This window comes from Protomyctophum parallelum (genome assembly GCF_964188405.1).
Source record: "Protomyctophum parallelum genome assembly, chromosome: 17".
In the NCBI taxonomy this organism is placed as follows: domain Eukaryota; kingdom Metazoa; phylum Chordata; class Actinopteri; order Myctophiformes; family Myctophidae; genus Protomyctophum; species Protomyctophum parallelum.
In genome coordinates, this window is record NC_139719.1 from 34,155,039 (window position 1) to 34,183,001 (window position 27,963).

A 27,963-nucleotide genomic window follows, 5' to 3' on the forward strand; every position below is an offset into this window, starting at 1 on the left:
AATATGCTTTCAACGGTATTGGGGAGGTGGGAAGAACAGGGCAGAAAACTGACGTCATGGGGGATATGAGAGAACCATTAGCCATGAGAGAACTCATCTTCCGTCTTCACTGGAAGACCGTGGCGTGGACGAGCACTCATAGTGGGACGACATGCTCATTTATGTGAGAAGGCACATTTCTTCCAATGCATGCTGGTCCATGTGTCCTCGTGTGTGTGTGTGTGTGTGTGTGCGCCCATTCTGCTTCCACCCACCTCTTCTTTGGTCTCGCTGTTCTCCCGCTCACGCGGCTCCTGCTTGACGTGCGTTGCCATGGCAAATGCGGCGCGGTCGTGGCTGTCAGCCAGGTTGATGACATTGGTGATGGACGGCAGCATGGACCCCTGGCAGCTGGTGCCAATAATGGTGTTGCGTTCGCACACTGCCAGCAGTAGCTAGTGAGACACAGAATAAGTCAACTGAGGTAAGAGGCAAGTTAATAGCCAAGACAAAGATGACACAAAGAATGAACAAACCTTTCTTTTATAATGCAGAATAAAAGTCAAGACTTAATTATTTCTGAAAAGGACTAAAAAGATAGATAACTCTAGGCACAAAAAATGCCCTCATTACTGTGGAATTTTGAACACGTTCCATTTTAAAACATTTTAAAACTTCACATGCCTTTCATCATGCTGCATGAACTGACCCCCACGTCCTCCAATAAAAGCACCTCCACCTTCCGCTACGAGCATAGTTCATGTGAATTCCAAGAGCACTATCTTCTAGAGCCTGACTGTCATCATTTGACTTGTTTTTTTTCTTCCATTTTGGCTATTTTGGGCATGTCATTATAGGCAAATGTTTTCAAAAATAGTAAATAGCTGATCAACAAACTCACAACGGGTTGCGACAGGTAGGTCGGCTATTTTGGAAAAGATCTGAATAGGGTTAAGGCTCGATTATGTATTTGTGTGTGAATTTTATTTTATTTAGTCCAATCTGAAAATTGGTCATGCTCTACTTCTTCTCTCCCTCCTATATGAACTATACCTCTATGCACTGTTTGATCCAGAAGTGGCTTCCCATGGCCTCCCAGTTCTGTGAGCAACAGATGTATAGCAGCCTCTCGTAGACACGCCGCTTCATGGAGGAATCGAACACCTCAAAGAACTTGGCTCTGATCAGCGGTTGAGCACAGCGAAGCCCCGACAGGAAGGCTGGCTCCAGCTTGGACGTGATGTCACTTCCTGAGAGGCTCTCGTCCCTGAAACGGAAAGAATTTCATTTACGCTTTATAGATTCTGCAACCCCCATTTCAAACGTTTGGGTCATTTTTTTTCTGTGCTTTCAGATATTTTCACAACCCCCCATGGTATTTATTTTTTCAATCTCAGACAAGCAAATTATTAATTAGTTTCTCATCCTTTTATGCTACCATTTCATCACTGCGTTTTTAAAAGACAGGTAATCTTATTTTATGTGCAAATAAACGATCAAACCCATATCCCACATGTCGTTTTTACACAGACAAAAGACAAAGTGTCACATCTTGGCAACACGGAGAAATCACACATTGCTATAGGTGTTACAATTCCATCACATATTGTACACATGTGACGGTGTGATGGGCCGGTCAAGGTCAGTGAAGCAAGGCGAGGTAGCAGTTACAGCAGGGGGGGAGGAGGGGGGTTAAGTGACTTTGATGGGGATAAGACTGTGGGGACAGTAAAACACTAACAACCGCACATTAAACACCTTAATAACCAATGTCATCATCCCCCAGGTCAGCGCAACTCCGCCGTTAATAGGCCCCACAGGGGCCATTCACATAGCATAAGGAAGGGGGGAGGGAGGGAGGGAGAGAACTGTGAATGTCATTGGGTAACTGTGGGAAAGAGAAAGTGTGAGAGCCATAGGGCTGTCACGATTATAACATTTATTACGGATTACTTGTCATATGAATAATTGCAATTAACAATTCAATTGTGTACAATACAACTACAAATTGTATTTATTTTTTGGCTTTTAGGCTTCGCAAACAAAAGTTGCACAAGGCAGATATGACAAACATACAATTGTATTACTTTTATGCTTTAAAAAATTAGCCGAGATGACTTCCGGTAGGAGTGGCTAAACACATGGCCGCTTGACTTTTCAGCTCTCTCCGGTAAAATGCATAAATCTCTCTAAATCGAATTTAAATGTTTTAATTACAATTTTTTTTTTGGAATGAACGAGAGGAGACAAACAAGGAGTCATACAGTGAAAAATATACGGGAAAAAACCACCGAATTCAACGAAATGGACGAAGCAGGACACGCTGCTGGCAACGAGGGAGCAACAGGTGACTTACTCCAGAAGGCCCTCGAAAACATCACCAAAGAAATAAGAGACTTTAAAAAGGACTTGACCAGTGAGCTAACCTCTTTTAAAGAAGATTTAAAAAAAGAACTGATGGCAGACCTTAAAGACCTCAGACAAGATGTAACGAAGAGATTTGAGGACACCGCGAAAGAAGCCCAGAAGCAAGACGCAAGAGTCGCCGAGGCAGAGGCCCGCATCGAAGAGTCGGAAAGGTGGAACGGCGAAGTAAAAGAAGCTCTGCTCTGGTCTCTGGAACAACAGCGAGTTCTGCAAGAATCCCTGGTTGAATTAGAAGGAAGATCAAGGAGGAACAACATGCGTGTCTATAACGTAGTAGAGGACAGTGAAAAAGACAGTACTGTCCAGGAGTTTATTGGCAAGTTGCTGATTTCAGAACTCTCCCTCCCACCAGACACCGACCTACAGATTCAGAGGGCTCACAGATCCCTAGCCCAAAAGCGAGGTCCAGAGTTCCCACCGAGATCCATCGTGATAAACTTTCTTCAGTTCAATACCAAGGAGATGATCCTCAGGAAAGCATGGCAAACGAAGATTGAAGTCGCAGATAAACGCCTTAATTTTGACCATGACTACCCGAATGCGGTGATGCAGAAGAGACGTGAATATCGCGGAATCAAAGCGGCTTTGCTGAAAAAGGGAATAAAGTTCCAATCACCGGGCGCCATGATTTGCATCAAATGGGTCGAAGGCAAACGCACATACGGCAGCGCAAAAGAAGCCACGGAGGAGCTCGTGAAGAGAGGAATCGCCGTGGAGGAACCGAGACAACCAGTGGCCAGCTCCCCCGCAGAGGAGATGACAGCTCGCCTACAGCGGAGAATGCCGTGGCAACGCACTGGGGGGAAGCCGGGCCGCAACGAAGCAGTTCAACGAGCAAAAGAAAAACTTAAAGCTTTCCAGTGGGGCCAATCCGGCCAAACTAAATAAGAGAAGAAAGTTTCTAGGAGGGACCTTGGGCTGAGTCTCTTTTCTTTAATATTTTCATAGAGGTTTTACTGAGTGGTTTAGTTTATTGGTTATATTTTCCATTGCTGACAGAGGTAGACGTAAGATTTGGCATTTTATTTAGTGTATGTATATATATGGGCTATATATATTCGTATGTATGGCCTGGTTATGTATATGCAATCATGCGGGTGTATTGCATGTGTATATATACGAGTACTGTGTATGTATATAGGCTTTTTTATTTTCTTTACGGTTTTCTCCCTTTTTTGTCTTACCACACCTAATTGTTTTCAATTACGCGTGGCTTGCACGCGCGGCGGATGATAAACCATTTGATTAACGCACCGTTGAATAAGCTGTTGGGAGCATAGAGACATTTACGGAACAGTCTTGTCTGAACTCGGTCAGAACTTTTTTTCTTTTAGCCTATATATTCTGTTTCTGTCCACTCGTGAAATGAGTGACCAATAATTGGAGTTAAGTGCTGGAATGCAAAGGATTATCTAGGCATAGTATATCGTCTCATATCTGGATCATTGGATGTGGTCATTGTATTTTTTATAATTTTTTCCGTGGCCTTTTTTCCCGTATATTTAATCATTATTTTTCTCGTCAGATTTAAACTGACTCCTGTAGATCATATATATACCGAAGGAGTTTTGAGCAGGCATGTCATAGTGGACACAGCTTGTGTGGATTTTAGCTTAGTTTTTTTTCCACATACAGCGGGGGCCTTCACTTTGTGTGTAGTTTTTTCCCCCCCACCCTCCCATCGGGATACAACATGAGGTGGCAAGAGCTCTTTTCCTTTCTTGGAAGCCACCTGGCGCGTCGTGTTTTATGTGTTTTTCTATATGGTTTTTTTGTTGCTTTTATGTGTTTTTTGTGGGCTGTATACATCATTATTACTGTGAAAACAATGTACAATGGCTAATAGAAATTTTAAGGTGATATCCCTCAATGTAAACGGGCTGAATAATCCAGTTAAACGGAGCAAAGTCATCAGTAAGATGAAACGTGAAAAGGCACAAATAATATTTTTACAGGAAACACATCTCTCTCGGACGGAACATGAGAAACTGAAAAAGTTTGGGTTTAGAAATACTTTCTACAGCTCTTTTAAATCGGAAAATAGGCGTGGTGTGGCTGTATTAATCCCAAACTCTTTAAATGTAGAAATTATTAAAGAATATAATGACAAAGAAGGACGATATGTCATGGTGAAATGTAAACTTGAGGGCTGTGTAGTAACTTTACTGAATATCTATGCCCCTCCAGGGAGTAATAAGCTTTTTTTTAAACATATTTTCGATTTGATAATAACAGAGTCAGAAGGAATATTGATTTGTGCAACAGATGCAAATAATATACTTAGTAAATTGGACACAACAAATAAAACGGTAACTACATCTCCACAAACAAGAACAATAAATGCTCTACTGGAGGAATCAGGTATGTTTGATGTGTGGCGAGAATTCCATCCGTCCGAGAGAGACTACACACACTTTTCAGTGCCTCATTCTGTACACAGGAGAATTGACTATATTTTCATGTTCAAGGGTGACAGACATAGAATAAGAGATTGCTCATTGGGTTCAACTGATATATCTGACCATGCTGCTGTTTATTTGACTTTACATCTGGACAGCAGACCAAGAAATACGCTATGGAGACTCAATACAGGTATTCTAAATAACAAATTACTCACGGAGAGCATCAAATCCGATATTAAAACTTATATACAGGACAATGATAATGGTGAGGTGAACCCAGTGATGCTATGGGATGCTGCTAAAGCAGTACTTAGAGGAAAGATGATTGCCATTGCTTCAACTTTGAAGAAGGCAAAGGATTACAAACATCAACAATTAACCACAAAATTAAAACAATTGGAACAACAACATAAGGACAAGCAAGATAATCAGTTACTACATCAGATTAAGGGTATTAGAAAGGAAATTGACGATGTTTATAAGAATGACTATGAGAAAAAATGCAGATTTATTAAACAAACTTTTTATGAATCAGGCCCAAAGGCTACGAAAATATTGGCCAGGCGGCTACGTAAACAACAGACTCATAACGCAATCCATAAAATTAAAGATCCTCAAACAGGAGAAACTTATAGTAATCTGGATGATATCGAGGGAGCCTTTGAGACATATTATAAAAATCTGTATACGCAACCATTTCAAGTGAATAAGGAAGCAGCAACATCTTTCCTGGATTCCTTAGACCTCCCCTGTATTGGAGAAGGCGAAAACAAAATCATGACTGCCAAAATAACAATAGAGGAAATAGATAAGGCAATTTCTAATCTCAAAACAAATAAATCTCCAGGCAGTGATGGCCTACCAGCAGAATGGTTTAAAACCTTTCGTATTGAGATCTTGCCTTTACTCCTGACATCTTTTAATTTTACTCTTAAGGAGGGAGTAATCCCTCCCTCATGGAGCGAAGCAATTATAACAGTGATTCCTAAGGAGGGCAAAGATAAGGCCCTATGTGGCTCATATAGGCCAATATCTATTCTGAATGTTGATTATAAATTATATGCCTCAATCATGGCCCAACGCATGAACACCTTTCTGTCCGAGATCATCGAAACTTGCCAGACTGGCTTCATACGTGGCCGCCAAACACAAGACAATATAAGGCGGACTTTACATGTCATGAACCACATAAAACAACATAAAATAAGCTCTATTTTAGTAAGCCTCGATGCTTTTAAAGCATACGACACTGTTTCGTGGGACTTCCTGTTCCTGATACTTAAAAAATTTGGCTTTACTGAAGAATCAATTAAGTGCTTCAAAACTTTGTACACAAAACCCACAGCAAGAGTTAAAATAAATGGACACCTATCGAACCAATTCACTCTGTCACGTGGCGTCCGTCAAGGCTGCGTCTGCAGTCCAGGACTGTTCGCCATTTTTATAGAACCCCTGGCCCAGGCAATCAGAGAAGACCCTCAAATACAAGGAATCCCTATAAATGATGAGGAGCAGAAGCTGGCTTTATATGCAGATGATTTGTTAATTTATTTAAAAAATCCGGATAGATGCCTCCCCAAATTAATGAGCTCCTTGGAAATGTATGGTCGGTTCTCAGGCTATGAACTCAATGTGGATAAAACTCAGATACTCTCTTATAATTACAAGCCCTCAAAGGAAACAAAAGAGCTTTACCCTTTCAATTGGAACTCTAAATCAATTAAATATCTGGGAATAAGGTTGACTAAGGACCTATCTAAACTCTATGAAGCAAATTATCAACCCATAATCACACAAATTAAAAAAGATATTGAGAGATGGTCTCTGTCACCCTTGGACTTAAGTTCTAGAATAGAAGCAGTCAAGATGAATGTTATACCTAGGATATTATATTTCTTTCAGTCTCTACCAGTGGAGGTGCCTGCCAAACAGTTTTGTGAATGGGACAAAATGATATCTAGATTTATCTGGAACGGAAAAAAACCGAGAATCAGATTCCAAACTTTACAACTCCCTAAAGAAAGAGGGGGACTATCCCTTCCAAATTTGAGGGATTACTATTATGCGTCACAATTAAGACCTTTAATATGTTGGTGTGATGATAAATGTGAGGCAAAATGGAAAGCTTTGGAAATTAGATCAATCAACATCCCTATTCAGTCTTTAATTGGGAACAAAGACCAGGCTAAGTCATACTATGACATTTTAGACCCATTCACAATATTTACTTTAAATACTTGGTTCAAAGTCGTGAAACAGTTCAAAATGGAGAGGACAATCAGGGTGTTGAGGTGGCCCGCTTACGATCCAGATTTTAAGCCTGGTGTGTATGATCAAACTTTCAGGCGATGGGCTCGGTATGGTTTTTCCTCTTACAGTACTGCCATGAAAGGCAATGTGTTATTGAACTTTGAACAATTGAAAGATATGTGTATGTGCATAGATAACAAGGACTTTTTTAGATACCTCCAAATACGAGAGTACTTCATGGGGGAGGTGAAAGCATCCGAGCCGGTGGCCTCAAACGATCTCATACAGGTTTTTATTCAGGCATATAAGCATGAGTCCAAAAGAGTAGTATCCAGTATTTATAATGCCCTGGTTTCAGCTAGGGTTAACTCCACAGAGTACATTAAAACTAATTGGGAAAAAGAGTTGGAGATTACCATCACATCAGAAGAATGGGCAAACATGTGCAATACACAAATTACATCCACCAATTCAAGAATGTGGAGAGAATTCTGTTGGAAGAACCTAATGAGATTTTTTATTACCCCCAAAATTAAATCGAGACAACTGAAAACAGATCAGCCTTGCTGGAGACAATGTGGCCACAAGGGAGCGGGCCACGCTCATATTTTCTGGTCTTGTCCTAAAATTCAGAAATACTGGCAGGACATCCATTCCACCTTGGAGACCATTCTGTGTTTTGAGATACCTCTATCTGTTTCTTTTCTACTGTTGGGAAATATCCCTGAAGAGTTTCTAACACATGATAAATATTTAATCAAGATCCTCTTAGCAGCAAGTAAAAAAGCAATCACACGACGCTGGTGCCAGCAGGACCCACCAACGAAAGATCAATGGATGGACATTATTGAGGAACTGTATTCTATGGAAAAACTAACATTCATACTTAGACTACAAGAGGATAAATTCTATAAAAAGTGGGAAAAGTGGAATTTCTTCTCTCAGCCTAGCGATATTGCAATTGGATTTCATTGAAAGTTTTTTTGTAATATGAGAAATGCAGCCTTTTTTTTCGTTTTACTTTTTGTCTTTTTTCTTTCCGTATTGTCTTGTCAGTTGTGTATGTTTTTTCCTTCAATAAAAATTAAGTGAAAAAAAAAAAAAATTAGCCGAGAGGAAATAGCCGACCTGCAAGCTCAAAATGCGTCGTGTCATGACACATTTGAGCTTGTAGATCTGCTATTTACACTATTTTTAAAAGATGTTTTTAAATGGTAATGATCATGACAATGATGGCGATTGCGCAAAAACTATTACAATTATCTCAAATAATTGACAGGCAAAGACAAGACTAAAGGTCCTTTCAAACGGGCAGTGATTTAACGTGCCTATAGTTCATTTTCAATGAGACCTGTGTTTTTTTTCTGTACGCGTGGAGAGATCGAGGGGCGACAACGCAAGCATATTCACGTGGGCGCGGTCCCGTGAAATTGCCGTGCCTGTGCTTGCCCGCGACTCACCAGACCTGGATTCTGTTTAGCTTTGTTTTTTTACGCTTGCGTTGTCGCGCCCCTCTTGACCTGTCGTTGATCCTGACAACAACGCGTGCGTAAATCTCTGCCTGTCTGAAGGGACCTTTACATGGGTACACATTCAACCTGCTTTCCCTTTCAGATATTGCGGTTGTACAGCTGATACAGTATGTCACTCCATTATCTTTATTAGATATCAATCATGGTTATTTTAACAAAATCAGCAGATGGCGCAGGAGGGAAAATGGTATGTTTAGTTGACTAAAGGTGCATATGTCTGTGTTTGTTAAGCTGAACAGATGCAGTAATGTGTGTGTGTGTGTGTGTGTGTGTGTGTGTGTGTGTGTGTGTGTTTGCGTGCGTGCGCATGTGTGCGTGTGTTTGTGTGTGCATGCGCGTTAGTATCATTGTGAGTGAGAATGTGATTACTGGAGATAGAGTAAGAGACACAGAGCGTGAGAGAGGTGGTGAATTGTTGCGGAGCGTATGCACACTCCAGACACTGATGTATGCTTGAAAGAACTAGAGCATGGATGAAAAAGAGTGTGTGTGTGTGTGTGTGTGTGTGTGTGTGTGTGGGTGTCTGAGCGGGTGTGTGCAGTGAGTGTGTCACAGAGTTATAGATGTTGCTGTGACGAATAGCAGGCGTCGGGAGGGGGGGGGTCCTCCCCCCATTGGGGATTGCTGTCAGCAGCTGGGAGGGCTTTTGGCACCGAGCTCACCTTTATAGAAGAGCCCTGGCACTTCTCCCCTTCCACTGCCATCTGCCCTCCTCCTCACTGTCCTCTCTGACCACCTGTACCCTTCTCTGCCCCCTCCACCCCCCTCCTCCGACCTCCTGTACCTGTGTGCACTACTCACATCTAGTTTCACGTTCATTCACCTCTTGGCTGTTGTGCACCGGTCTTTCACATTTGAAGTACTCTCTCTCTCTCTTTAAGTATTAGGAAATAAAAGGAGACATTGTACTTTGGCCCAAGATTGTTTTCTCCATAAGCCCTCGTTACTTAACCTCCCAACCTAGAGTTTTTAACCCGTTCCCTTGACCTCCCCCCTCTCAACATTCCTCCTGTATTGCGTTTCCTCCCGTTCTCGACCCCTTATTTCCAACCATGCTCCCCGGCCGTGTGCCCAGAGAGATGGGTTCAGGGAGTGCGTGTGGCATCTTGTGGCCCCAGTGGTGATGAATGATGGTAATTTACCTGTAGACGTAATTAACGAGGTCCAGGAACTGGGCATTTAGCTCAAGGTCATCCGGGAAGCGCTTCTCAATGTAGGTCATCATTTTTACCAGCAGGATGGACTTCTCACGCAGGTTAGGCATCTGGATGGAAGGGGGTGGAGTGAAAGGAGGGAGGGATAGAGGGGTGGCAGACGTGCAAAAAGATGCTGCAATGATCAGTTTATTTCTCAGGAACGGCTGGCACACCTGGATACACTTTAGTCACCACAACCAATCTCAAACCCACATCCCATTTCCCCTCCTCCTCCATTTTAACGACATGAACCCTCATGTCCCTATTCTGGGGAGAACATTCTGTGAAAATTGTAAAGTGTCCCAACGCGTTTTCCTGCACCGCATAACTCCCAGAAAACTGCAGTTTTAATTCAACTCTCAGTCTGCTCTGTTTTTGTGCACTGAAATTTCATCCTCTTATTTGTATTATTTATTTAATTTAATTAAAATGTCATTTTATTATGTGTTTCTTAATGCTGTGTCTAAATGCATAATGTTTTGAGTAAAGCACTTTGAATTGCCTTGTTGCTTATTAAATGTGCTACACAAATAAACTTGTAGAAAATGTCAGTTTTCTTGTATCCAGACTAACAGAGATGAGGCATATCTCAGATATTTAAAACATGTCTCTTTATCTCTAAGACCGAGTAAACTGTCAAAATAAAGGCAACCCTTCTATAAATAAGCAATTTATTTACGGCAGTTTTACTGCTTTCTTAAGCTGCAGTGTGACATATTAAATCCACTGCTACCCTTAAACAGTGGTGTAAAGTAACTAAGTACATTTATTCAAGTAATTAAACAGTAATTATACATTTACTCAAGGGAATTTCACAGGGTTTAATTTTTTTTTTTTAAATAAAACTGTCATACCCGTAACGTTTCTATTCTACTCTACTCTCGTGTTCCTTCTCCCACCTGGTTTGCTGCCATGGGAGAGTTATTTTTCACCCACTCCTCCACGATCTTGACAACAGCACGCAGGATCTTTGCGTCTGGTGACTTCTCGATCAGTGAGGTGAGGATGACCTGGATGAAGTTCTTCCTCATTTCCATGCTCATCACAGACAGGCGCGTCTTCACCAGGTCCAGGCTCAGCATCACCAATTCACTGGTTACTACAGCCACACAGGGGTTTAAAAAGGGTCAAAGGCTGAATGTTAGGAGCAGGATGGATGGGAACTACATTTTAATTAAACCAAATGGGGCCCAGACGGTTAGCTTAACCGTCTGGGCCCCTAGGCTGCTGAGCCAGCCGGACGGCGTGCCGCGGGTTCGACTCCCGATCCCGACGGCCTTTGCCACGTGTCTTCCCCCCCCCCATCTCCTGTCAGTATACTTTCATTTATCAATAAAAGGCAGAAAAAGCCAAAGAAATATCTTTAAAAAAAAATAAACCAAATGGCCACGTTTAAATTTACACTCTCAAGAGTAAAATTATTGTTAAACATCTGCATTACTTAATTTACAAGAAGCCTACACAATTAGAGAATGTAGAGGAATTGTTACTTTGATCAACGTTTACCTGTTATCTCTCCTATGGTACCACATCAATACAGCATATTGTGGGCAAGATTTTATCCAACGATAACAAAAATAAAAAATATTCGTTTTCGATCTAAGAGGCTAAATCTCATCAAATGGTGGTCTGTGGCTCAAATGCAGAATAAATAATGGACCTTGCTATGAAAAGGTTGAAAACTCACAGATAATCCACTTAGGTAATGAGACGATGTAAAGAGTGGGATAAAACAAAGATTGTCGGACACCGGGATCTTGTGGGTCTTAGTGGCCTTAGTGGCTATAATTGCAGCTAGTGGAGGGCAAATGTGTGTTTCCTGATACAGTCATTAGGGAGTCATTTAAAGCCCTGATAGTATCTTATAGCCATTACCCCGGTCTGAGAAGGAAACAAGGACTACATGCTGCCCAGCAACTCAATGACTGCAAAAAGTCATCTGAGAAAAGGCTACACAGCGAGACAACTGGGGGGAAAAAAATAAATATATATAATAATAACCCTTTACGATGTTGAAGAGCAAATGATATAACCTTGAACATGTACAGTAGCAGTTTTCTTTTTGGCATTTTGAAAAAGGGCAAACTTTGTGACAGGTATGCATTTAATATCAATAAAGATTACCACCCAAAAGGTTTCTGAACAAACTGTATCCAATAAAGCTTTTGGAAATCAAAACTATTAAACTATAGCCCAATTTATGCTTAGTTGCACACTGATGAAATTCATTGAAAATAGCAGATCTACAAGCTCACAACACGGTGCGACGCAACATGTGAACTTGCAGATTGACTATTTATTGTTTTGGACGACACCAAGTATAGTCCATATAGTGAATCTGCGAGGCTCCAACCTCAATCGACGAGACCAAGGACAATTATGGAAAGGTCCTTCTTCACACAACAGCCAAACATTTCAAACCCTTAGCAGACCAATACAAGCCTTTAGCATAGCTGAGTGAAACAAGCACAAGGCAACTATGTGTGTGCTCCGGACTGGTCGCACAATGCAGTCCCAGGGAATAGGAGCCGAGGAACATTCCCGGTGAAACCGGTGTATCTGCGGAGAAGATCTACTCTGACCGCTACAGCTATTGAGAGTTGCTGCTGCAGGTCCAATGATACTGTACCGTACAAGGCCCCTGGAGCCTTTGTGTGGGGCCAGACAGTAGCGATAGGCGGGACAGACACCCGAGTACTACTACAAAGGCCAGGGAGGGTCAATGTGTGTGTGTCTTATCTTTCTGCTAATGCATGCGCTTGAACTAAGACTGCAACCCCACATAGAACACATGCACATGTACACACAGCACCAACTGATCCCACCACACACACAGTAAGTCGTTTGTTACGTAAGGGTCATAGGAAGTACGCAGACCCTACTTGGTAAATGCAGCCAGTTGTAACTGCAATCTCCCAGGATAAAAGGGGAACTTTGACTGTGTGAGCAGTGTGTGTGTGTGTGTGTGTGTGTGTGTGTGTGTGTGTGTACGCATGTCTGACGGTGACTGGGTTAGTGTCTAGTGAGGGACTGGGTTAAAAAGGACAGGCCAGGGAGCAGTAATGTGAATCGAGTCCCACTGGAGATAGGGGTAACAGATCTACTGGGAGAAATAGGAATATTGGGACAAGCCTTTCTGTGTAAGGGCTGGTGGGCAAAGGGTTCAGGTGGGTGCGTGTTATTAGTGAATGCTCTTTTTGTGTGTGTGAGTGAGAGGGGGGAGAGATACAATTACTTGCATGTGTGTGTGCGTCTGTATGCAGGTGTCCGATTACTCCACTTTATCCTGCATGCATATGTGATGTGTACATTTCTATAGAGAGAGAAAGTGAGTTGTGAGAAATGCGTTTGCGTAACACCTTATATTTGTGTGCAGCATCAGTAACAAACAGGGGGATTGAGCACAAATTGCTGCTCAAATCAATGGTGTTTGCTAAAGTTATTTAAGGTTTTCCATTTCAGTTAAATGTGTTGTATTAGGGGGCAAATCGTGACAAAATTAATAATAATGGAACCTCAATTTGTTCAGCAATTGCTTTAAAATAAGTGCTACCCGGAATTGTATTAAATGTCTCCATTTCCGAGAATGCCCGTTGGGACAGATGCTCCTCCACTTACTATTAACCTGTTGCACTTGTTGTCAGAGTACTTAATGCAGTACCCATTATCATGGTTGGAGGCCAGTCTAGAACGCCATCTATTAATAAATGCACCACGTCTCTGTGTGTACGTATGTCTGTAATCCACATAACTCTAGAACCGCTCGCCCCAATTGGACACACACGTTCCACACCTCCACAGGGAGTGCAGTGCCTGGTTGAAGTCCGTCGAATCACCGGTTGTCCAGAACCAGCACAAAAGCCCCTGCCCGGGCTCTGGACATCTCCATATATGGAGCTGGCCTGTTCTGACATCACAATTACTGTATGTGTTTTGACATCTGCATATACTCCATATTTGGGCATGCCTGACAAATAACTCCATATATGGCCATAAAAGGGACACGGGCATGCCTGACAAATAACTCCATGTATGGTCATAAAAGGGACACTGGGTAATAATAACTGGGTGGGGCATGCATTTCCAACTAGCATCGTTCTAGGTAGGCCAGTGCCCAACGGGCACCGCTCTAGTTACTATGATGACATCAAGGAGCTCCATTTATAAGCATAAAAGGGTACCAACAGACAAGACAGATACAGAGATCGACATATATAGGATAAAAGGACTCGGAGACAAAATGGACTGATACAGATTTGTTTTTTTCGGATCTGGGCCAACTCTGGTTCGACCAAATTCCCACTCAGCACAATACACTTGGGGGTCTTCTGCAATACGCATGCCGAGTTTGAAGTTGATCGGTCCCCAAGATATGCAGGAGGTGTGTGTGTGTGTGTGTGTGTGTGTGTGCGTGCGTGCGTGCGTGCTTGCGTGCGTGCGTGCGTGCGTGCGTGCGTGCGTACCTGTATTGGTCTCTGTGGCCCCGGGGTTGGCCTGCTGTGGGCTCAGGTGCTCCCGAACCATCTTCTGCAGAGAGCGCATGAACACCGAGATGAGACGGTCGATGTAGCTGGAGTTGTAGCTGCAGGCAGACTTCAGAATCATCAAGGTTCCTGGAGGGGAGGAGGGGAAGGGAGGGGACAGGAGGAGAGGAGAGCAGAGAGATGTAAGGGGAAAATAAGAAACCCAATGATCCGGACTTGAACTTAAACTGCCATCGGGCAATGTAATATACATGCACGGCACTGTGCACGCACATCCACACTCACATGCTGTGCGACAAGGACATTTTGTGTGTGTGTGTGTGTGTGAAGGACTATAACAGAAGTTGCAGAAGAAGTCAGAAGGCAGGGATAGATAGGTTTGAGTAATGTCCTCCCTCTGTACCAGCCCCCTGGAGGGGACCAGACAAAACTTAAAATGTCACCCCCTGTCCAGACGAATGCATCACACCACTTCTCTACAGACACTCAAATACGCACACACACACACACACACACACACACACACACACACACACACACACACACACACACACACACACACACACACACACACACACACACACACACACACACACACACACACACACACACACACACACACACACACACACACACACACACACACACACACACACACACACACACACACACACACACACACACACACACCTCTCTGGGACAGTGGGATACCGAAGACATTTTATTGACCACAGCACAGCTGCCATTTTGGGAAAACGTATCAAATAGCGTTACCTTTAGATTGCTCTCCAATAGCCATTTATCACCTTGAGGGCCCTTTACTCTGAGAGCTATATTTCCACATATTTGTGAGGGAGGTGGAAAACCTAATAAAAAAGTGTCCGTGTCAGTGTAAAATGAGAATTTTACTGTTGTGTTAGAGATAAGGCTTTTCCATAAATACATCCGCGACATCTGGGAGAGCAGAAGCAATGCAGAGGGGAGAGGTGTGGAGCGAGTGTGGCGGCTATTGTCCCCAAGACAGCTTTCACTAACTGCCGGACGGTTGCCTCAATTTAAGCTGGCCAGATGTCGACCCAACCAGCCAGTCCATTGGCTCGCATTTTAACGACATACTCTCACTGCCTTAATTGCTGAGAGGAACTGAGAGGGAACTCGAAGCGTACGAAAAAGAATGTGTGTACAATGTGTGTGAGTGTGAGTGTGTGTGTGTGTGTGTGTGTGTGTGTGTCTGTGTCTGTAAGCATGCATGAGTCTCAAGCCAGTTTGAGTGCATCTTACCAAAAAGCTGTGTAGGGTTGGCACTGCTGGTGGCTTTTTCATAATTGGTGAGGCCCTCGTAGATGACTTTCCCCACAGCTGCGTACAGACACTCCAGCTCCTCGTACTTAGATGCCACTGTTGACGTGCCTGAGGGGACAGTAAATCATGTTAGCTTAGTAAAATAAATAAAAATAAAGGCAAGCTTGAAGCGTCTTGACAATGCTGCCCATGGCTATAACACACTGTTACACAACAATACGTGTGTTTCATAGGAGAGAGAGAGACATACTGTAGATCCTGTTCAAGGATGACACTGTATGTACTGTATGTATGCCAGTGTGTGTAGCTGACTAGCTGTCCACAGTAGAAAACTGTCTCCCTGGGACCCAAACTAGTGAAAATAGAAGATCTACAAGCTCACAACACGTCACTTCGCGCCGCGATGTGAGCTTGCAGATCGGCTATTTTCAACATAATTGAATTTGTTTTTAATTCATGAAACATTTTTGCTTTTTTGGGGGGGGGGGTAATGTTTTTTGAAAAAGTTTTGAAATAATAACAATTGAAAACAAAATGTAGGAAACAAAAAGTAAAGGGACGCATCATAAAAATGCGTCCGGCCACCCACAACGGGTCCCGACCCAGTGGTGTAGATATTATGACTCACTGGGTTCAGTGGGGAAGATGCTCATGAGTCGAGACAGCAGGGAGTGCACGGCGCGGAGGACCTTGGTGTTGCCACAGGTCATGCAGGCGGCGATGCCTCGCTGCAGGGGTTTGAAGTGGGCCAGGATGGCTGGAGACTGGAGCACCGTCAGCAGGAAACACAGGATCTCCAGACCCGTGCAGATGTTGGAGAAGTTGGCCTGGGCCGGCTGCTCCTGCATGGGGGAGGGGGGAGCAAGGAACGAATGAATAGGGTAGCTTTTTTTTTTTTTTTACCCATTCTGACCTGAGATCAGATTCATACGAGGTTTCCGCCGGACACACACTGGTCTGATGAACCCATTCTGACCTGAGATCACATTCTAAAAATGTCAGTCGCTCTTCGATTTTTCAAAAAATAGCAGACCTACAAGCTCGTATCGCGCCACTCGGTGGCGCGATATGAGCTTGTAGATCTGCTATTTTTAAATAGCTAAAGCATAACATGATGCCGACACCAAAATGGGTGCCCGTTCAGAATGGGTTAAACCCAGATAAAGTCGACAGGTCCAAGGAGCACTTTTAGAGCACCTCGTACCGTCCAGTGTTTCTGGAGGTGTTGTGTGTCTGTGTGCCTTGGCTCAAAGGTAGCTATAGAGGTTGTGCATCTAAAGGCCTATTCATAGTCCAGTTTTAGATGATAAGGTGACCACCAAAACAGTGGTTAGTAAAAACAGAGAGAGATCATTGTGTTTGGGTGAGTGGTGAATCGCTTACAAACCACAGCGTGACGTCATGTTGTAGTTTTCGGTGGTCACCTTATCACCTAAAACTGGAGTATAAATAGGTCTTAATCATGCTTTTTCAAAATCCCAGGCCACTGCTCCCCTGTGCCAGGAACCATGTGAAAACTAAAAACTAAACGTTTTTTCAAGAACATACTTTTTCAAGAACATACAATGGAGAAAGAAAAGTCCACAAATCAATATTCCACCCACAAATAAACAGAGAGAGGTACATATCACACCAAAAAGGAACTGGGGAATTAGAATCAGCGCTAAACCGAAGATCAATGGCCCAACATCAGAACCTCATTTTGTCTAAATTGCAATCAAGGCTCACAATAACAGGATGGGTGGAGAGGATAATCTGGTTCAGATCCTGTGTTCTAATCTGAGCTAATGAACAAGGTGACTCTAGTGATAAGAACCCTAGTCGGAGTTCGAACAGGTATTGATCTGACACTGTATTTATTAGCACAATGGTTGCCGAGTTACAGGGGCCATGTAGATAGGGCGTGTGTGTGTGTGTGTGTGTGTGTGTGTGTGTGTGTGTGTGTGTAATACTGTATGGATGTGTGTGTGTCTCCCCACCTCTTAATCAGTAACACGCTGCTACAAAGAAATGATAAATCTGATTTGGAGTGCATGGATAAGACTGCTGGCCAGTTACCGCTTGCTCCCAGGGGGCCACAGATATATATGTTGTTATACATACAAAATATATACTGTTGTTCCTAGTGGCTGTGTGCGTGTGTGTGTGTAGAGGAAGCAAGGTAGGCAGCGGTCGACGCAGCGGTCCACAAACGAGAACATACTGTAGAGCAGTGTATGATGAGTCACGCAGCGTGCTGATAACCATAAGCCGTGGCTGTAAATGGGAAAAGGGAGATGAGCCAAGGAGGGTGAAGAGGAGTCTAAGGAGGGAATGGACAGGAGATATTCTGATAAAGAGGTGGAGGAGGGGAGGAGAAGAGAAAGAAAGAGAAGAGGAGTGATACAAGAGGCCAGCGGATAAGGAGAGAGGGATGAGGCGCGGGTGAATGGTGAAGGGGGGGCACAGGCCAGGCCGAGTAGACTCCCGTTATCTCGCTGCTGTCATTTCTTTGTCATTATGGTCGGCTGGCGCCTGACTCCGAGCATTGCTGATAACAGACAAAGGCCGGGAAGCGTCTGGGCAAACACACCAAGACACAGCTTAAGCTGCAGCCCTTCTGCAGTCACTGGGAGAGACAAGCGCCAACCCACACATCAGCTGCCCGCTCCATTGTTTACTGCTCACAGTCGTGCCCATATCAGCAGTGAATGCTCAGGAGTTCTGCTAAGTTGTTGGCCATTAACAAAACTGTGAGCGAGGGTGTATTCAGGGCTCCAGCGTGCGACCTATTAGGTCGCATATGCGACTTATTTTCTTAATGTGCGAGTTAAATTTGAATGAGGTCGCACCGGTGCTACTTATTGCTTTCACTCCCAGCCTCAACCATGAAGCACGGGCATTAGCGTGATAATAAAATATTACTTTATTCTCGCTCATTCCACGCCTCCTCTCTCTCTTTCTCGCTCCCTCTCTCTCTCTGCCTGTCTGTCTGCACCGGTCTGCACACGACACGCGTGAGTTCAACAGCGGCGGCGCGCTCACTGATCAACCCCGAAAAAAACTAAACTGATTTCAGCATCGGCTGTACATAAGTTTCCTTGGAGCGCACACTTAGCACACATTTTACAACTATGATGATGCATGCTGTGCATTGCTGTCGCTGAATCCACGGAGACAGCAGACACAACATATAATAATAATAATAATAAAACTTTATTTGTATAGCACCTTTCATGACATGAAATGCAGCTCAAAGTGCTTTACAGAACAATGGAGAATAAAAGAAAAGCAAGGCAACGACAGTAATGCAATACAGTGAGGACATGAATAACAAAAACTAAAATAAAAACAACTAAAAGATCAATTAAAAGCAATGTTGTAGAAGTGGGTCTTGAGCTGAGCTTTAAAATGGGGGACTGCGCCTCGTCCCCGACCCCAAACACGGTAAACTTGTTGTTGAAAAATAGCTTCCAATAGCTTGTTATTTTGCGTCGAGTAGCGCTGTGTGCAGGCCATAGACTGTATACAGGCCAGGCTACATACATGATCGCCTCGAACAAAATACATCTCCCACGTGAAACCTGGTATATTCTTCGTCGTACGACGTGGTATTGCATGCTGAAAATAGCAGATTTACAAGCTCACAACGCGTCGCGTACACCACACGGCACACGTTGTGAGCTTGTAGATCAGCACATGGAAATATGCAGGCTGAGACGTTTAGAAACTTTCCCCTTCACAATAAAAGCACATCAGCTTTCACATGTTCATTCCATATAAAGAAAAGACAGGAGGAAAGTGGGCAAGGATTATGAATTTGGTGGCATTTCACATTGCAAAAGGGTGCAGGAAGAGTGGGCACCTCAGTGTTAAATATCCTTATTGGCCATTAGGTTGAACATGCACATGCAGAAGGTAAGGGGTGTGTCTCATTTCTGTTTCATATACAGTAGCCAAATGATAATAACGATATGGAAAAATGCACTATAGGTTAATTCATTATAATAATTTGTGTGAGTGAGAAATATAACATGTTATGTGCTTAATTTAAGGCATTTATGCTTCAGCCAAGAAAACCTTTGCTAGCCTTGGTGATGTATTATACAAATACTATACAAAAAAAAGTTGGTGCTAACTAATTTGTGGTGAAAAGGTAGGTGGCACCAGTGCTACCTGTGAAAAAGTTAGTCTGGAGCCCTGGGTGTATTGCTTGCTAGCATAGAGAGAGAGAGAGAGAGAGAGAGTGGCTCCACACATTTTTATTCATGCATGAAGGATTTCGCCCCATATTCAAACCCTCAAACAGGGGGATATTGGTTATCTTCATGTTATAGGTACGATGAAAGAGAGAGTTGTAAGCACGTACCACCGTCATGAGGAGCTTGTCGAACCACTGCAGTTTGAGCTCGGCCCGTGGCCACATGTCCGGTCTGAGGGCCGTCTTCATCAGGCCCACACAGCGCCGAGACAGCAGCTCCCCTGGAGAGCCTGCCACGTTGGTGCTGTCGTTCACCTGCACGCACACGCACACGCGCACACACACACACACACACACACAGTCACACACACACACACGGAAGATGTTGGTTGTAATTAATAGTGCCGTTGCAGGCCCAGGCCGTAGCGTAACGGTCTGGGCACCGGACTGGTGATCCAGTCGCGGTGTGCCGCGGGTTCGACTCCCGGACCCGACACGGCCTTTACCGCATGTCATCCCCCCATCTCTCTCCCGTTTCCTGTCAGCATACTTTCTATCCCTTAAAAAATCAATAAAGGCGTAAGCCGCAAAAAAAATATCTTAAAAAAAAAAAAAAAAGTGCCGTTGCAGTGGTTGTATTCAGTTGTGTTGACTCGTATTTCAAAGTGGTGTTTTTTTTTTTTTAAAGGCTACCGTCTGCTGACCTCCAAAAAAAGAAAGGTCGGATGAAAAGAGAAGTAAAATCGCTACAGTCTATTTCAGGTCTGTAACCAAGGACATGACTGCCGCTAAAACAGGGGACAGCTGTATGAGGGGAACACCTAAAGGCTGTGTGTCTGTCTGTCTGTGTGTGTGTGTGTGTGTGTGTGTGTGTGCAGGACAGCAGGTGTGTCCTATGTAGACCTCTGAGGTTAGGACAGTGTCCTGCCTAGCAGGCGATATGGATGGCAGAGCTCTACCTGAGCTCTGCCATATGTGTGTGTGTGTGTGTGTGTGTGTGTGTGTGTGTGTGTGTGTGTGTGCGTGTGTGTGGTGTGTGTGTGTGTGTGTGTGTGTGTGTGTGCAGGACAGCAGGTGTGTCCTATGTAGACCTCTGAGGTTAGGACAGTGTCCTGCCTAGCAGGCGATATGGATGGCAGAGCTCTACCTGAGCTCTGCCATATGTGTGTGTGTGTGTGTGTGTGTGTGGTGTGTGGTGTGTGGTGTGTGGTGTGTGATGTGTGGTGTGTGTGTGTGTGTGTGTGTGTGCAGGACAGCAGGTGTGTCCTATGTAGACCTCTGAGGTTAGGACAGTGTCCTGCCTAGCAGGCGATATGGATGGCAGAGCTCTACCTGAGCTCTGCCATATGTGTGTGTGTGTGTGTGTGTGTGTGGTGTGTGGTGTGTGGTGTGTGGTGTGTGATGTGTGGTGTGCGTGCGTGCGTGCGTGCGTGCGTGCGTGCGTGCGTGCGTGCGTTACCTGGCAGGCGATCCTGATGAGGAAGTTGACCACAGTGTCTGTGTGTTGTTTCTCTACAGGCTTAGTAAGGAGGGTCTCTGTGCCTGGAATAGACTGACTCCGACCAAACACCTGCACACACAAAAGCATACACGTGTGTAAGTGCATACATATACAAATAAACACAATCAACAGTTAACAAACATGATGGATTTGTTGTGATCACGTTATTTCCGGGTGTACGCTGAGGCCTGTCACAATTATTACATAATTGTATAAATGTTTTAATTATGTCAGTAGTTTCTTTGTATATTGAAGTTATTTGTCATAAAAATGGTAAATGGTGCATTTATATAGCACCTTTATCCAAGGCGCTTTACATTACTATTATTACATAACATTCACCCATTCACCCATTCACACACACATTCAGACACCGATGGCGGCAGAAACCATGCAAGGCACCAACCAGCACACCAGGAGCAATTAGGGGTTCAGTGTCTTGCTCAAGGACACTTCGACACTAAATCTGGGGGAGCCCCATATGTGCCCTGTACAATTTGTGATATTTAATTTGGATATGTTCCAATGTTCAATGCCAAAAACACAATCGTGATTATTTGTACGACAATTAATCGTCAACATAAAATGTGTAATCGTGACAGCCCTATGTGCACTTCCCTGGAAGTCAAATGATAACTCATAGCTTGGCGAAGAGCTCCCTCTAGCCTAAGAACAAAAAACACCAGCGTAAATCAAAATACGTCAATGGCGGTATGCACGTTTGGATTGACGTGCATCCAAATACGTGGATGGCGGTCAATGAGCCAAGAGGCTGGCATTACCGCGGCAGCAGCTCCAGCAGCAGTGCGGAAGCGCTTGACATCCTGGCCGCCGGCAGCGGCCGCGTCCATGGACAGACCTCTCTTCACTGCTCCAGACGCCCCGCTGGTCCCCTCGCCGCTCGCCCCTGCTTCAGCCTCCGACTCCGGCTACACAGAGAGGGAGCACCACCCCAAAGAGAAGGAAAAGGTGGAGAGATGTTGAGAGAAAGAATTTGAGTTTAATTTATAAACATACCTGACATGGCATGTAAATTCCTCTGTGTTAGCCTGTATGGCAGGAGTTCAAAAGTCTGCTATTCTGCCATTGCTGGCTTAAATTCATCAAGCTGCATCACTTACATTCATTATGACTTATTACATGTGGGTGGCCTAACATGGGTGGAACTTGGTCAGCTTCTATGTACTTCTATGCGCCGTGTGTGTGTTTGTGTGTGTCCATGATGCATCAAATGTCAAATGTATCTGGTCCCATTATACCAGTTGGTCTTTAATCCTCTGCAGTTCCCACTTGATGACGACCTCGGCCAGGTCCACCGCCAGCTTCCTCTGCTCTATGGTAACGCTGGGGGTGAAGCCCAGCCGCTGCATGGCGCTGATCATGTGTTGTACCAGGTGATGACGCACTGGGTAGTACACCTTGAGATAGACCACAGTAGTAAGATAAATACAATTATTAAATGTCACTCACTGCGGTCAGGCATTGTCACCTTGTATCTCCATATTCCAACTTTGTACGGTTCTTTCATTTATTAATGCTACACTTCGTCTTAATGAAGTGTAAAAAGGAGAGAAAATAGCAGATCTACTGTACAAGCTCACAATGCTGTGATCTGCTATTTTGATACATTTTGATTTTTAAGTCTTTCTTTGGGTCATATGGATACTGAACCAATGAAAAGAGCTTGTGACTAACTGATAACTACATTGTTATTTCATGTCCATCGGTTTTGGACATTCTGTATGACAGCAACTATCTATACAGTATAAAAATATAAGGAGACAGACAGACACAGATAGTCACAATATGTCACACAGAAGTGTGCTTCAAATTGTACTACTGAAGTTAGTCAACAACTTTGCATCTGCTATGACTCAAGTGTGAGTAATTTATGCTAGTGTCACAGTGCCACAGCTAGTTGAAGCGGCACGCAGCAATCACTTTGACAGAGTCAGACGAGACCCGAATACACCCAAAATCAGTGTTGAGGATGTGATGACGCTCATAGCCCAAGAGCTCACATTTTCCATCCAGAATCATACATAAGAGTCACTTGATCTCATCACAAATTCACTCCCTCCACATCTCTCTCCTTCATAAAACAGCTTAAACAATTATCAATCAATAACGACAAGTAATAAATATATGTTCAGCATTTATTTTGATACATTTAGTTAAATAATGTGAGATGTCATCATCTTAAATACCTACGCACTCACAGTGCTGTAATCATTTAGTAGGGTGGATGATTGTCCTGCATTTCTGGTACAGTCAAGCTCGTATTAACCAACACCAGCATCCATATTCTGGTTTACTACAGAAAATAGCAGATCGACAAGCTCACAACACGTTTCAATACGTTGTGAGCTTGTTGAACGGGCGTCTTCAGCATGGATATTTACCATACTGTAGAGTGAATACAGAAAATACACTTGCATATAGCCCTGAGGGACTCCGCTCACGTCCTAGTTAACGCTAGTTCCCCTGAGAATGAATGGAGGAAATGCGCACGCGCATGCACACGCACACTCTTTATAAAGACCATGAGATGAGATGTCTATCTGAGTTCTGTCGAAAGTGTCAGGGAATATTACAGCTTTTCACTTTGTGGGTAATTATAGCCGATAGAGCGAGACTTCAAAGTTCCTAATGGACGGAGTGGCTAAGTCCTGTCCATCATACACAAAGACACTCATGCTCTCTCTTACTCACGCACAGGCATAGTCAGACAAACACACTCACAACTCTCGCACACACGCATGCAACCGTGCACGCACGCACGCACACACACACACACACACACACACACACACACACACACACACACACACACACACACACACACACACACACACACACACACACACACACACACACACACACACACACACACACACACACACACACACACACACACACACACACACACACACACACACACACACACACAAAATCTCTCATCTGTCTGTCATTATGTGCTCTCCAGTGTAATTATGCTGATGTGATTACATTAGATTAGTCATGGGAGCCAGTGAGAGCTGCCTGTCAGGGAGATGTAGACGCGAGCCGAGGAGAACGTCAATCTGCTGTTAGAGGACGTCATACAACTGACTGGCAGGGCCAACGACCGACACAAGAAACTTGATCGTTGATGCAGAAGCATGAAGGCCAAAATCGATGGACGTGATGCCTTTTAGATCCTGACACGCGAGTGTGAATGTGTGCATCAAGAGCTGTCATTTTTATTCTATTGATCTCCGGGGTGTCTGATGCCAGTTTGAATGCATTTACTCAGATGACATAGGCAGGATATTGTCAGTCAGGCAGGAAGCTTTTATCTCCATATTTCCACGTGTTTTTGTAAATGAATGGTATATTCTTTGTATGATAGTGTCACAGCATGCACAAACACAGCCCTAATTGTATTGTAACCTATCATGGCGCGTGCAACAAGGGACACCAGGGTGAAAATGGTTATGAATATTTAACCAACGACAGTATTAACAAAGCTTGCGACTAAATAACTACATTGTATCCATTGGACCACACATTTCCTGGAAAGTAACGGTTTTTGAAAAGGAATAGACTCAAGTTTCATTATTACTCACTGAGCTTTATGGCGGTACATTGTGTATCATAAGTGGTACCTTGCCTATGCAAGTCCCCAAAGTTAATAATGTTTGCTGCAACATTTAGAACTTAAGTGCCTATAATTTTGCATGAGCTAATACTGATATATCTGGGTTGACTCCAGATGGTGGTAACATTCTTTTTAACCCCCCTTTCTCCCCAATTATTGTCGTGATACCAGTGCAGTGACAAATATCACTGCACTGGTAGACGCCCGACAAAGCCCATTCGAAGACTTCGAACCCACAACCTCTGCAGTGGTGGGCAGGCACTTTAGCTCTGCGCAACCTAACGCCAGGGCTCCACTGGGCGCGTCTGCGACGCGTCTCCGTCAGCGTCGGGAATGTTGCCTTTTAATCAATGGAGGGTGGCTCCACTGCCCGCGTTACGTTGCGTTGTGCTGCGTTCGGAGACTAAAAAATTGCCCCGGTTCGTTTTTTGACGCACGCACGCGTCTAGTCATGTATAAAAGAATGTTGCGGACGCGCAGTTTTCAAAAGCCCGCGGTGGAGCACCTCTAGCGTGACGTTGACGTTGTCATGACGCGAGCAGGACGCGACGGAGACGCAACGCGCCCAGTGGAGCCCTGGCGTTAGCGGCAATGTTGGCAACACCACTTTGGTGTAAAAGAAAATCCCCATGCTGGCCACTGGCTATGCATGGGTCACTGTGACTCACCCTGAAGTGCTGCACGATGAGGTGTAGTATGTGGACCAGCTGTGGCACCATGTGGCCCTCTTCCACGATGATCTTGCGGGTCCAGTGGGTCAACATCTGGTGGCCATCCTCCATGCGTGCCGGTACGGCCGGGGTCAGGATGGCCATGGCCTGGCGCACGATGGCCCGGGCCTCCATGGTGTGAGCCTTCAGCAGACTGTGGAACACCTTGATAATAGACAGACATCAGATCATTTAATTGCTTATTACGAGGGTGATACAGAATGAATTTCCTTTAATTAAACACCTGCTGTAGAAAAGTTTTCAATACGTCGATAGTGAATTGAAACCATCCACTCAATAAAACAATTATTAGCCTAATTAATTAGTCATCCTGCCTCACCTGGAGTACGATCTTCTTGTGAATGGCGAACTTGGCGATGATATGCGCGAGCAACAGATGCCCGCTGTACTTGCAGGCGGGGTCAACACAGGCTTTGGGCAGCAGGCAGGGCCACGCAAACGTCATGAGGCGCCGCAGCTTGCTGTTACGTGACTTGTTGTTGTCGTGGATGTGATGTGGTGCGTGCTCCACCAGCAGCGTGGAGAACTGAAGCAGATAGATCCGCAGGGAGTCCAAGAGGTCTGCCTGCTTCTCCGGGTCCAACACCTACATCGGGGGGAGGCGATGTGAAAGGGGCTGTTAGTTGAGAGCAGGTGTGCCCAAAGTGGGAACAATTTTGAAGGATGATCATTTTAATTTGGCCCACCAGATGGCTATAAGAAAGAAAAAATTGCAGATAACAATTTTATGATTTTACATGAACCGGGGGAGATTATTATTTTTTTCTTTTTCGTTTAGGAACAGGAACTATTCTGAGGTGAAGTTTACTCCTAGAAACCCAGTCTGTGATTTTACATAAGAACAAATAGTTAAAAATTGTTATTTGGAAGTGTTTTTATTTAAGAAAAATAATAACCTAGATAAGTGTGCTCTTCGGAGAGCAGATCTCCGCTAGGCTGTGTTGCCTACCCACCCAGGGCTGTGTAAGTATTGGGGTGCAGCCATCAGGACATGAAGAAGCTATGGGGGGACTTAAAGAGTTAATGCGTCAAAGATGGCACAACCTTTTGTGTGCGTTCCTTTCCTATGGACAGTGAAAGCCTACAGTATATATGTCTATATAGTATTGTCTACATAAAATGCTATCTAAATTACATAGGTTGAGCCTTTGCATACGCCTGTAAGCTCGTCAAGGATATTTTGGTGGTTGAGAGACCAAGCAAGCTGCGGAATTCTGGATCAATTGGAGAGACTTAAGCATGCCGGTAGGCCACTAAGGAGAGTTACAATAGTCAAGTTTTGATGTGACTGATGTCTGGATAAGGAGCTAGGCTGACTCCTGGGTGAGGAAGGGTCAAATTCGTCGAATGTTATAGAGTGTAAACCTACAGGATCGAGTGACTGCAATGTGTGCTTTGAATGAGAGCTGACTGCTTAGGACAACACCAAGGTTCTTGGCTGTTGGAACCGATGTTACCAAGGCGTTGTCTATGGAAATAGTTAGCAACTGCATGGGGCAGGACTTAACAGGGAAGAAGAGAAACTCGGTCTTGTCTGGGTTCAGCTTGAGGTGTAATCCACTGTGAGATGTCAGCCAGTGAGTGATGCTATATTGCACCTGTTGCTGTTTTGAAGCTTCCGCTTTTCATCAAACTCTGATGAAGAGCGCAAGCTCAGAATGACAGCCCAAACATTCCCTGTTTTATGTGTGATTGAAACCACACCAAACACCCATAAGTGTCTGAATCCTCAGGACACAAAGTTAGTACAGAAGTGCAGAAGAGTAGCAGTGCAGTGCAGTGCAGTGCAGTGCAGTGCAGTGCAGTGCAGTGCAGTGCAGTGCAGTGCAGTGCAGTGCAGTGCAGTGCAGTGCAGTGCAGTGCAGTGTTGTAAGTGGAGAACCAGCGACGTCCCAATTGGCCCCTAGACCTCCAGTCGGCGCGTAATCAGTAATGAGGACATAATGTTATATTGGTGTGACATAAAGCGCATGACTTTCACCCATGTGTGTGTTACTGTAATACTGTTTTAAATAATGTGTTCTGACCCCACATATATAATATATAAGGCGGCCGATGGGTTAAATCTGCCTCTGTATGCACTCATTACATTATTGCAGTCGCTGTATAGTGTGTTTCTCCTATAGCAGCAGACATTACAAGTTGAGTAATGAACTAAAGTAACCCAGAAATGAACTGAATAAACTCTTTACGCGTTCACGCTGCTGACCTTGGCGAGGAATGAACTGAAGGAACTCTGTACGTGTTCACACTGGACAGATGCGTGTCCACGGACGTATTCGCTCGTGCCCCTTGCTATGAGCACGCCTGGACGGGGCGTAATTCTAAACATGACGCTT

The 27,963-nt window shown here is 44.2% G+C and overlaps 1 protein-coding gene across 5 annotated transcripts in view; it reads right to left on the bottom strand.

Annotated features, from left to right (window-relative positions):
- trrap (transformation/transcription domain-associated protein) overlaps positions 1 to 27,963 on the bottom strand; it is a 133,735-nt gene that overhangs the window by 51,254 nt on the left and 54,518 nt on the right. For all 5 annotated transcript variants that reach the window (XM_083788056.1, XM_083788053.1, XM_083788055.1 and 2 more), the window contains exons 38-50: positions 25,944 to 26,210; positions 25,562 to 25,768; positions 22,513 to 22,671; positions 22,036 to 22,182; positions 21,212 to 21,322; positions 19,921 to 20,067; positions 16,201 to 16,414; positions 15,552 to 15,680; positions 14,250 to 14,399; positions 10,686 to 10,885; positions 9,733 to 9,854; positions 1,033 to 1,246; positions 255 to 434 (exon numbers count right to left, since the gene is read on the bottom strand). In XM_083788056.1, coding sequence (XP_083644182.1) covers positions 255 to 434; positions 1,033 to 1,246; positions 9,733 to 9,854; positions 10,686 to 10,885; positions 14,250 to 14,399; positions 15,552 to 15,680; positions 16,201 to 16,414; positions 19,921 to 20,067; positions 21,212 to 21,322; positions 22,036 to 22,182; positions 22,513 to 22,671; positions 25,562 to 25,768; positions 25,944 to 26,210 — 2,247 coding nt within the window. The remainder of the gene's footprint in view (positions 1 to 254; positions 435 to 1,032; positions 1,247 to 9,732; positions 9,855 to 10,685; positions 10,886 to 14,249; positions 14,400 to 15,551; positions 15,681 to 16,200; positions 16,415 to 19,920; positions 20,068 to 21,211; positions 21,323 to 22,035; positions 22,183 to 22,512; positions 22,672 to 25,561; positions 25,769 to 25,943; positions 26,211 to 27,963) is intronic.